Source organism: Castanea sativa, chromosome 11, assembly GCF_040712315.1.
Source record: "Castanea sativa cultivar Marrone di Chiusa Pesio chromosome 11, ASM4071231v1".
Lineage (NCBI taxonomy): Eukaryota > Viridiplantae > Streptophyta > Magnoliopsida > Fagales > Fagaceae > Castanea > Castanea sativa.
In genome coordinates this window covers 50401207-50413200 of record NC_134023.1, presented here as the reverse complement: position 1 = coordinate 50413200, position 11994 = coordinate 50401207, and the positions used below count along the sequence as shown (strand labels likewise).

General features: G+C 36.8%; 1 protein-coding gene and 1 pseudogene across 1 annotated transcript; both read left to right on the top strand.

The window, feature by feature from the left end:
- Nucleotides 1-1425, top strand: LOC142616668 (UPF0481 protein At3g47200-like; annotated as a pseudogene).
- A 5534-nt stretch (nt 1426-6959) lies between these two features.
- On the top strand, nt 6960-8376 carry LOC142614803 (UPF0481 protein At3g47200-like). The gene has a single exon (XM_075787438.1). The coding sequence runs from the start codon at nt 6969-6971 to the stop codon at nt 8340-8342; it is 1374 nt and encodes a 457-aa protein (XP_075643553.1). The 5' UTR covers nt 6960-6968; the 3' UTR covers nt 8343-8376.
- Nucleotides 8377-11994: the final 3618 nt, after the last annotated feature.

Sequence of the window (11994 nt, the reverse complement as noted above, 5' to 3'; positions counted from 1 at the left end):
ATGGTGCCCACTTCTACTGCTGCTGATTCACTTCCAAATGATATAAGCGAAGAGCGGATTATTGACATTCCCCCACAAAAGTCGGAGCCACTACTAAATTATACAAGCGAAGGGGAGATTATTGACATTGCACCACAAGTCGAGGAGCCACCCCTGTGGGCCGACAGTTGTTGCATCTATTGAGTCCCCAAGAGACTTCGGGAGGTAAGTAAAGACGCTTACACTCCAAAGCTAATCTCGATAGGCCCTTTTCACCACGGTAAAGAAGAACTAAGGGACATGGAAACGCAGAAATTGAGGTACTACATCGGTTTCTGTGATCAGACTAAGATACGGCCAAAGGATATAGCAAGGGTCGTTGCCGAGAGGAAATTAGAAATTCTCCGTTGTTATGAAGGGATCATAGGGTTCACTCGTGAAGATTTCATGAAAATGGTTGTGTTAGATTCCATTTTTATTATTGAGCATTTCTTTAGGGCTACTGCTGAAGGAGAAAATGAGAACAATTATACAGGAAGTAAAGTTAGTAAACCTTGGTTGAAAGGGCATATACTGCTAGACTTAATATTACTTGAGAATCAACTTCCTTTTTTTATTCTCGAAGAGTTATATAAGAATTTTTTCAGTTCTGACGAAAACAAGGATGATACCTTTATTAAACTTGCCTGCAAATATTTCTGGAAATATTTATTTTCCCAGGAGAAGCAAAAACTACCTGAGAAGGAAGTAAAACATTTCACTGATTTGATTAGATGCATCTACTATCCATCAAAGCCTGAAACTGGCCGCGGAGATCCTGTTTCTTATGTATATAGTGCAACAAAGTTGTATGAGAAAGGAGTGAGATTTGAAGAGACTAAAGATGGAAGGTTTGATAAATTAAAATTCGAGAAGTGGGAGCCCTTGGGAAAATGTCAATGCTTGATCAGTTGGCTCTTAATTTTCTTACCATGTTTGAAATGTATTCCTTGCTTAAAACCCATGCGATCATTACTGTATCTCCCAAGCTTTGTGGCAGATAACAGAACTGAAGAACTTTTCAGAAACATAATGGCTCTGGAGCAGTGTCATTATCCATTGGAAGCTTACTTATGTAATTATATGGTGCTATTGGATCATCTTATCAACACTAGCGAAGATGTAGAGTTGCTTGCTGACAAAGGGATTATTGTTAATGGGCAAGGCAGCTATCAAGAAGTTGCCAATATGGTTAACAGAATTGCCCTTGAAATTGTGGAAGAGAATTCCTGTTATGGTGATGTTGCTACAAAACTTAAGAACCACTATAAAAATGGTTGCAACCGTAATATCGGATACTTGAAAAGTACCTATTTCTTCAATCTCTGGAGAGGCACTGCAACTGTTGTTGGTCTTATAATCTTGGGATTCACTCTCTGGGGTTTTGTTAGGTCTACCATCAAATAGATTCAGAATTTGTGTAGTTCAATATCTGAGTGCTTTGGTTTGGATTACATGTATGAATTGCATCTGAACTAGTCATTTTGTGTAGCTTGTGATATCCTCTCCTAATAGGGTCTGCTACAAAATATTTGGATGCTGGCTGTTTGAAACGTTGTTTCAGCATCCTTGAAGATAATGTATTTCAGCCAATACTAATGTTCTATCTTCTGTAATTTCACTTTACCACTGAATGCTATTAATAATATCATTGTTTCTTGTGCTTGTAATGCCTACCATAGAATTTTATCAAATTCTGCACACAGATTGGAAATTTCTTTGTTGTAAGTAATTCATTCAGCGATACAACTCTATTCTATATATACAATAACTGAACAATGAAGTTGTTAGAATCTTTAACTAATTTCTCTAATTAGTAATTAAGTGCTTCTCACATGCCAGATACAAATAAGCAAAGCTACAACCATATGAATTTGCAGGCCCTGTTATATTTAGTATTTGCCCCAATTCTGTCTTCAATGTTTCGGAGGGGTACTATGCTTCTAGTTTTTTTTTTTTTGGAATAAAATTTTTCTTAAAGCAAAAAAAATGAAATAAAAAATAAAAAATATATTGCTATACTTCAACAAGGAAAAAGTTCAGAATTTTATTTTCCTCTCACCAAAGTTTGCCACTATATATTGTAGAAAATAATGTTTTTTGACCCGTGTAAGCTCGAAGTCGAAGCTATTGCAAATTGCAATTGGTGCCACTTGAAATAAGTGGTGGATTGACTATAAACTCCTTTTTCTTTGTGAGTAAAGTTTACTAATATAATAAAATATTTTTTTTAGGAATGAAATTGTAACAATCAATGGTTCCCTTATGTGTTTTCTCACATTTGATGGTTCTATTGTCATGATAGGCAATACCAACATCACATATTACTCTACTTTTGCCACATTCAATGGTTCCTTTAATTTTTTTTTCTCACATTTAATAGTTCCATTGTCACATTAGGCAATATCAACATCATATATAATTGTACTTTTACTATATTCAGTTATACCCTAATTTTTTTCTCACATTTATATCATATATTACTGTGTCTGAAAGTAGAAAGTAATTTTTGCCGATGACTCAAAAATTAAAATAATCAAAATTTCAAAATCAATTAATATGAGGAGCAAGGAATTGAAAGGTGCGTGCCAAAGTTATATATTGATATATAACAACCAAAACCTAAACAAAACAATAATAGCATAAACCCACAAAATTTAGAGACAAAAAATATAAACCCATATTAGTGTATAACCCTCAATAGAGAGAGAAAACCTAAAGATTGTAGGTGGCGTCGCCGAGCTAAGGTTGTGGGTGCACAAGACAAGAGAAACAAAGAGAATAGCTAGAACTAGAGCGTATAACCCTATTCCTTCTCATGTGGGTAGGGTTTTGTTGAGTAGCTATGTGGGTTCTTGTGGTTGGATTGGAAGAGAAGAAGTTAGAAAGGTAGAAACCTAGAAAAAGAAGAGACACAACATAAACACGAGAGAAAAGCGTAGAGAAATTTGATTTGTTATTTTCTATATATATATATATATATATATATATATATATATATATATATATATATATATATATATATATATATCTTGCTTAACCGGTAATCAGTATATATTAAAATTAAATAAATGGTCAAAATCAAAACAATATTAAATTAATGGTTTAGATTTAAATGGGTATCGTAACCAAAAAAAAAAAAAGTATGGTAAAATAACCCTTATTAGAATATCTAAAAATGTATGTGTATCTACGTTTGGTTTAATTAGCAATCTGATAAGCCAATCAAAACCACCTTGTTTCGAAAAGATAGCAGTAATTTGATAATTTCCACAATTTCGTGGGCCTAACAGGCCTGATATTCTTGTTTCTCCCAAATGATGATACTACCGAAGTTGGGAAGACCAGGTGAGGTAAGGTGACTGGACTCTTTATAGAAGATCCATCGATGTCCTTTTAAGCAATATGGGCTAGCCTGCCCTTAAAGCGATCCAGTTACAAAAACTTTGGTATTTTTTTGGGGAAATATTTAGGCCCAAAGTTTGGTGAATTGTATTGAGAGAGGCGTTCGATACTTTAGTGACTGGGCTTTCTAAATCAGGCCTGCTAATGGTGAAAATTTGAGGCCTGGGACCATTGAGTTTGAGAAAATTTATAAATAGAACTTTTCTACTACCATTTTTGTTACAACTTTGATTTGGTCAACTGTAAGTAATCAAGAAAAATAAGTATATTTATGTAAAAATGATTAGTAACTAATTATAATTTGTCACATTAAAATGGTGAAGAATAGGTTTCCGTGTATCTGTCCCAGCCGATTATTCTTTGTCCAACACCAATGCGTTATGCAGGAGAAAATAACCAATTTGGTATATATCCCTACCTTGATCATGGAGGATCGATTTTGGTTCCTTGAGACCACTTCACTCAATGAATCTAAATAAAACCAAGCCAATCATAAACTCGATTAGCTAGGGACATCACCTTGAAATAAGTTCTTAGTGAGTTACGTACGTGTAATATACATTCATGCACGCACGCACGCTCTTTGTTTTAAGGTCACGGGCACGGTGTAGGTTGAAAGACTGTAAATGTGATAAGTAATGCCCTAACTATGCTTTTTAAATCAAGAAGCTGCTGCAATAAGACTGTAGAAGCTAAGCTAAGAATATTTCTGCAACTATTTGATAGTGATTTGGTTGGTCTGCAATATATACATTAAACTCTTTGTTTTGAACTCACGGTATAGATTGAAAGTCCATGAAAATGTGAGTATAATTGATTTTGCTTATGAAAAAAAGAAGCTATACCGAAGTACGACTCTCTAAACAAGCTAAGAATGTTCCCAACTATTTGATGGTGTACCATAACGTGTTTAGTGTTTATTCGTCTCTGAGAGAGAAAGAGAGAATCACAAAAACTATAAGCGTATAAATAGGATTGCAAGAAGAGAGATCACCCGCGAAAGACTCAATTATATAAGTGCTTATTTACTATTTACGAGGTGCTCTCAACTCTCAAGGGTAAAAGCTTTTCGTTATTTCCGAGCCTCTTTGCTTGGTAAGACTTGGATATGTTATTGAGATTTAAAATTTCTACTAGTTTAATTTAAACTTCTGCCTACTTAAAGTTTTGATAAATTAGATCTTACCGTTCAAATAGCCCTAATATATATTGTAAGAGCACGAAGTTATGCGGTCCAAGCCTACCGAAAGTAGTGAATTTAGAGATCCTAAACCCAGCCCAAATCAATAAATATTTGTATAGAGAGTGAGATGAACAAATTCAGGTTTCGCCCGATGACACAGATAGGGAAAAAAAAAAAAAACAAAAGCCTAAGGTTTTAATATATGAGTTGATCTTTACAAGCTTGCCTAAGGACAATGTTCTTGATTGTTACAAATACTGTTCACTCTTTCTCAATTACTATTCTCTCTGTAATCCCCCTTCTCAATTCTTGCTGGATCCCTTTTATTTGAAAGTCTCTTTCCTTTATATACTTCATAGCATCTTGTATCCTAATCCTCCATCTTTAATTCTCCCAAATCTCCTTAGGACACTTGTCCTACTAGACTTTTGGTGAAAGTAGTGGAAGGAACTACTAAGTTGTGGATCCACTGTTCAGGTTACTTCCACATTAATGTAGCTGATAAAGCTGTTGCCAACCATTCAATGCGGAGGAACAGGTGAGACTTTTACAAGAAATTTCCCACAAAGATCCCATTCAACCCCTGAAGCACCTACTTGCACCCATTATATCCCCCAACGATGCTCCCTTACTTCTCATTCTATTCTCAGACCACCTCACTCCTCAGGCCGTAGATGCTCCTTCTAGAGGAACAATTAAAGGCTACAACGGTGCTTCTCATCTTCAGTCCTCGGGTCCCCATATATATATATATATATATATGAATTTTTTTTTTAAAAAAAATCTTGAGAGTTTAAAGTAAGTTTAGTGAGAGAGAAAAATTGCGTTTATTACCTATACTCCATTACACACATATTTAATACACGCACATGAAAAGGCAACTCCATTAGTGATTTGTTATGACCATCAACTTTCAAGAAAAGGTATGATAGAAGTCCAAGCTTTCAAGAAAATACAAATGTTACACTGTGTAAGGAATTTTTCAAAATATTATTTCAATATATATTTGATACTATATTATTGATTTACTCTCAAATTAAAAATTTTAAGAGGTGAATGATTGTCTTGCTCTAATTTGATATTGTATTTGTAGCTTCCTAATATCAAATCAATTATTTATTGAATACTTTTGTAATCATGAGCTTCACTCTTTTACATTCCTTGGCTTAAGATAATATACACATCATCATGTTGTAATTATTATGTGTCAAATTTCACATAAAAGTTCTCTATTGACAATTCTGATGCCAACATCAAACGCAATAATCATTCTATAAAAATTTAATAAAAAAACCTTATTAGCTTTACTATTGTGTTTTTAATGGTATTATACAAAATATTGCAATTGGAAAATTTTTCAATAAGCAAAATTGCACAATATTTTCAAGGCATTCAATGTTTATTTATTAATTTTCCTTTTCTTCAGATAATAATGATATTAACTACAAAATTTTTATCTTCATGCACTTTTAGCGTAGTGATCACTTCACAAGTCTAAATTTTTGTTGGGTGAGAGAGATAAGGGACATGGTTCATGTCTCAGGAGATTCTATGTCGAATAATAAAATAAAATAAAAACTAAAAAATTAAAGAATCTTTTAAACCTAACAAAAAGGTTCAAAATATTATTTCCCTTTCACCAAGGTTTACTATTGTTCTCAAGGTTTAGCTTCCTTTTTACACTGAAACTAACACTATTCTAAAATGGTCACGTGTCCATCTTGTATTCTATCTTGTGTTATGCATAAGAAGGTAGTTGCTCAACATCATCAAAAATATTGGGTGTTTTCTATTGTATAATTGAAAATCTTATTTTGAGTGGGTTGACTCTAATGAATTTTTAAAAAATTCCCAAGAAGGAGCAAAAGATGGTATCATAATTGAAGCTATCGGTTCCATTATAATAGCAATCCACCTACTGACACACCTAAACACACACTTAATTTCATAGCATGCTTAGCTATCAACTTTTGATTGAATTTCAAGACTTACACATGAAACTACCATGAATACTTGCTCCAAAAAAAAAAAAAAACAAAAAAACAATAGATGCTCCAATTATAAGATAACCCTTACGTATATTGTGGATTTGGGTTTATATAGTTGGGTGTGTCTCTAAAATTATTCTTATAATCGTTCAGAATTGTGTAATTTTATAGCATTACTTGGTGTTTTTTATTAGGAGAATAGGGTTGGAATCTCCCCTCCTCATTCATTATAAAAATTGAGTTATAAAAAATGAAATAAAAAGATTTTATCATAGTGCAAGTGATTAATTATTCTGCTTGTCATTAGGAAAAAAAAAAGGAACTTTGGCGATACGTTGCCTACTACTGTTGCTGGTTCACTTAAAAATAATCGTATGCGCAAAGAGCTGAGCATTGACATTCCAATAGTCATGGAAAATGATCTTATGTGCCATGAGTCGATCATTGATGTCTCACTAGCCATGGAGCCAGCCTGGTGGCCCGAGTGCTGCATCTACAGGGCCCCCAAGAAACTTCGCGAGGTAAATAAAGAGGCCTACACTCCAAAGCTAATATCAATAGGCCCTTTTCACTATGGTGGAAAAGAACCAAGAGACAAGGATGGTGAAAGAGAACTAAGGGAAATGGAAAAGCTGAAAGTGGGTTACTTAAAGAAATTTTGTAATCGAACTAGGAAATCCCAAAACGAAATAGCAAGGATCATTGAAGAAAACGAAGAAAAGATTCGCCGTTGTTACTCAGAAAGCTTTGATATTTGCCATGAAGATTTCGTGAAAATGGTTCTATTGGATTCAACATTTATCATTGAGCTCTTCTTGAGGAGTTACATGGAGGAAGAATATGAAAATGATTATATATTAAGTAAACCATGGCTAAAGGTAGGCATAAGCCATGACTTGATATTACTTGAGAATCAGCTTCCATTTTTTATCCTAAAGGAGTTTCACAATCAATTTTCCAGGTCTGAAGAAAACAACAATATTTCCTTTCGTAGGCTTGCATGTAAGTTTTTTCATCTCACTGGCAAGAAATTGCCCGAGAAGGAAATAAAACATTTCACTGATTTGATCAGATATTTCTATTATCCATCTACCCTTAAAAGTGGAAATGGCATCATTTCTGATCTACATAGTGCAACAGAGTTGTACGAGGCAGGAGTGATATTCAGAACAAGTGAAAAGGGAAGCATGTTACTTGACATTCAATTCCCAAACATGCCATTGAAAAGATGCCCATGCTTCAATTGCTCATGGCTCTTAAATTGCTTACCATGCTTGAAGTACTTTCCTTGCTTGGAAGGTACTCAAACTTTCCTGTATGTTCCTCAGTTTTTGGTAGAAGACAAAACTGAAGGCCTTTTTCGAAACCTCATGGCCCTAGAGCAATGTCACTATCCATCTGAAGCTTACATATGCAATTATATATGTCTCTTGGATTATCTTATCAACACTAGAGAAGACGTGGAGTTGCTCGTTGACAAAAAGATTATAATTAACATGTTAGGCAGCAATGAAGCAATTGCCACAATGGTAAACAAACTTGGACTAGAAATTGTGGAAACGGGTTCCTGTTATTTTGGTCTCGCTCAAGACCTTAACAAGCACTATGACGAATGTTGCAATCGTAATATGGGAAACTTGAGAAGTAGCTATTTCTCCAATCTTTGGAGAGGTACTGCAACTATTATTGGTCTTATAGTCCTGGGGTTCACTCTTTGGAATTTCATAAGGCCTTACGTACGTCATTAAAAAGATTGAAAACATGAGTTGTGATCAGTATCTGTTGGAGTGTATTGGGTTTGGTTTACATGTTATGATTGCTTCTGAGATTGTCATTTTTTTTTTATCCTATGATACCCTTTTGTTCCTAATTACCATATAATTGAGTATGTATTTTAGCCAATAATGGTTTATCTACTGTTATTTCACTTTTCTACTGCAAGCTAATAAGAATATCATTGCTTCTTGTAAGGTTAATGCCTACTATTGATTATTCTTTTAAGAATAACTAGCCAATGTTCGGTGTGTTGTATGTTATCAGTTCATTTTGAAATTTTTAATAAGAAATTAGTTCTTTGACTTATTTTAATAAGAACTCATTTTGAAATTTCTAAATTACACATTCTAACTTTGCCAAAATTCAATTTAGTCATGCAACTTCTGATTTATTTATTTTTATAATTTCTTCCACTTTTAACATAGTCATTTTGTCTTATTCCATTCCAATATGCCGTTACCCCTTATATTCTTGAGAATTTATAGCCTGGCAATTAAAGAATAGAGCTTCATTTTAAAAAGTAATGAAAAATGTTGATAAGTTAATTGCAAAGGCAAGTACAAAAGGAATTTAACTACAAATTGAAAAATGTATCAACGGAGAAGAGATTGCGTGTAGAATGGATCAGAGGGGTAGGGTTCCTCTACAAATCATTCAAGCTTAACGAAATTTTTTTTGCTAGTTTTTAGATTTTCAAACGATGTAGTTTTAGGGGAACTTAATAGAAACCCACTTACTAGAGTAGATATAAGGACTACATTGATAAAAATTTAAAGTTATAAGACCGAAATGAATAAATCAAAAGTTATATGAGTAAATTGATATTTAGATGAATTTTAAGGGTTTAATTTGTAATTCGGCTGCTCATATATAATACTCATTAGGTGTTATGATAATTTAGGAATTGATTTCTATTACATCACAGGTCACTGAACCTGAAATAGAGATTTTTATTTTTTAAGATTGATATCGTTAAGAATATGAATGTATTCCAAATCGATTGTTAAGAATAGTATTGCACATCTATCATAGGTCACATGTGCAATACTTATTTATGTTGTGGGGAGTGAAAGAACCAAAGTGGGTATTTGGGCCTTGGGCTTTATCAATGGGCGCTAGTTCGTTCTTGACTAAAGGCTTTTAGGGCCATGAGTTGGCTCACAAGCCGAGGGCCCGAGGATTCATCCGAGGAAGAGTCACTCCTTGGACAGACCAATGACTACTTGGAGGTTCACTAGAAAGATCAGGGCAGAGTTCTGGAAAGATTGTAGGTTACAGAGGGAGTCCAAATACCCTCTAGACATTTCGGTGTAAGAGAAATATCTCAGGAAAAGGCTGCTGCCTCCACATTAAAGACCATGCACCTACCTCTCTGGCCGCATTAATGGGGAAATGACCCCTGAACAGTGGAGTTCAGCCTTCTAGCTAGTATTTAAAGATTTCAAAAAGGTGGTAGAAGAAAATTTTGGGTGACACGTGGATAAAGGGAGAAGGAAATGAAGTATTTAAGGGGAGAATGGGGTAGCAGAGAGGGGGAGGCCTTTTGGAAAGAACTTAAGAAGGACTACAAGTTGTAACCTTTATAAGAAAAAAAGAGAAATAATATACAAAGGATCCTCGGCCTACGTCCGAGGAGGTTCATTTTTCTCTATTTGTCCATTGTTTATAAATATTGTAATATTTTGGCCCGTTCATCAAGTTTCGAGCACCATCGAAATAGATTGCAAACCCACACTCTACAAATTGAATTGTTTAAGGCTCATTGGGCCTAAGCCCACGTATATTTTTGGGTCCAGGTGCAATTGTGCACTTACAATTGGCGCCGTATGTGGGAATCTAAGGTGGGAGAACTCGAACACCATGGTAGGCTTAGGCTCACACCATGCAGAATCTCAGGGATCGCAACCTGAGAATCTTTTCGAGCGTCTTGAGCGCCGGAGGGATCGAGAGGGTAGCGTTCATACCGAGTATCCTAGAGCAAGTCATACTCACAGTGGAGGGGCCAGTACCGCCCATGAAGATGGTGCTAAAGCCATGCAGAAGGAGATTGATCACCTTAAGAAGAAGCTGCGTCGCGTTAGGCGGAGGCGTGCCTCACCCTCATTCAGTACCTCTTCCGGGAAATCCCGGGGAAGTAGTTATAGTTCGAGGTCATGGTCGCCCCCCAGCAGAACATCCTCTTGCGAAGAGGATAGCCTAACGGGTCATAGGAGCAGGAAGCTCCCCTCCAGGGGCTTAGGGAACAATGCCATGAGCCGGGCGTTGCACCAGCTCTCCAAATCGCCATTCTCGCGCAGGATTGAGAATGGGAGGCTCCCCAGGAGGTTCACCCAGCCCACCTTCACCATTTATAACGGCCGAACTGACCCGGTGGAACATGTGAGCCACTTTAACCAGAGAATGGTTGTGCATTCTCACAATGAGATGGTTCAACGATCTCAAATCAGGGTCTATAAGTTCCTTCGGGGAACTGACCAGAGCATTTACGTCAAGGTTTATTACATGCAGCAGAGGTCCTCGACCGTTGGACTCACTGTTGTCTATGGCTATGAAGGAGGGCGAGACGTTGAAAGCATACTTCGACAGGTATTGGGAGATGTTTAATGAGATAGATGGTGATTTTGATGAGGTGGCGATCAATACTTTTAAGGTGGGCCTTCTAACTTATCATGACTTGAGGAAGTCCTTGACCAAAAAACCCGTACGGAGTGTACGTCGCCTTATGGACCGTATTGACGAATATAAAAGGGTCAAGGAAGACCAACAGCAGGGGAAGGGTAAGGCGAAGGTTATCCCGCAGGAGAGAAGGGATTTCAGGTCGGACAGGTATCACAACAACAAGCCGAGAAGAGATTACTCCGGGCAGTCTAGCTCGGCGGCACCTCAGACAGTTAATGCTGTATTCCGAGAGCCGGTACACCAGCTACTGGAGAAGGTCCGTAAGGAACCCTACTTCAGATGGCCCAGTAAGATGGCGGGGGATCCTGCCAAGAGGAACCAAAATCTCTTTTGTCAGTACCATCAAGACGTGGGTCATACTACCGAGAACTGTCGGACTCTCTGGAATCACTTGGAGCAGCTTGTTAGCGAGGGAAAGTTAAAGCAGCACCTGTACCAACCTAGCAGGCAGGGCAGTCAGTCTGGCTCGAATAATCAGAGGAATAACTCATCTCAGCCTCCTTTCGGAACGATCAACGTTATCTTTGCTGCGCCGGGCAGGACTGGCTCATGTCCTACTAGGGTGATGGCCGTTTCGGACTCCCAAGCCGAGGAGGGGGGCTCCAAGCCGAAGAGACTGAAGCTAAGTGTGCCCGTCTTGGGATTTTCAGAGGAGGATAAGGTTGGGACCATCCAACCCCATGACGACGCCCTAGTGGTTACTCTGAGGATAGGGAAGTATGATGTGAGAAGGGTAATGATTGATCAAGGCAGCGGCGCGGATATCATGTATCCTGACTTATTTAAGGGCTAAAGTTGAAATTGGAGGACCTCACCCCTTACGACTCGCCGTTAATAAGTTTTAAAGGGAAAGCCGTTATACCAAAGGGACAGATTCGGTTGCCCGTGCAATTTGGCTCCGAGATGGTCAAGGTGGATTTTATCATAGTCGATGCATATTCCCCA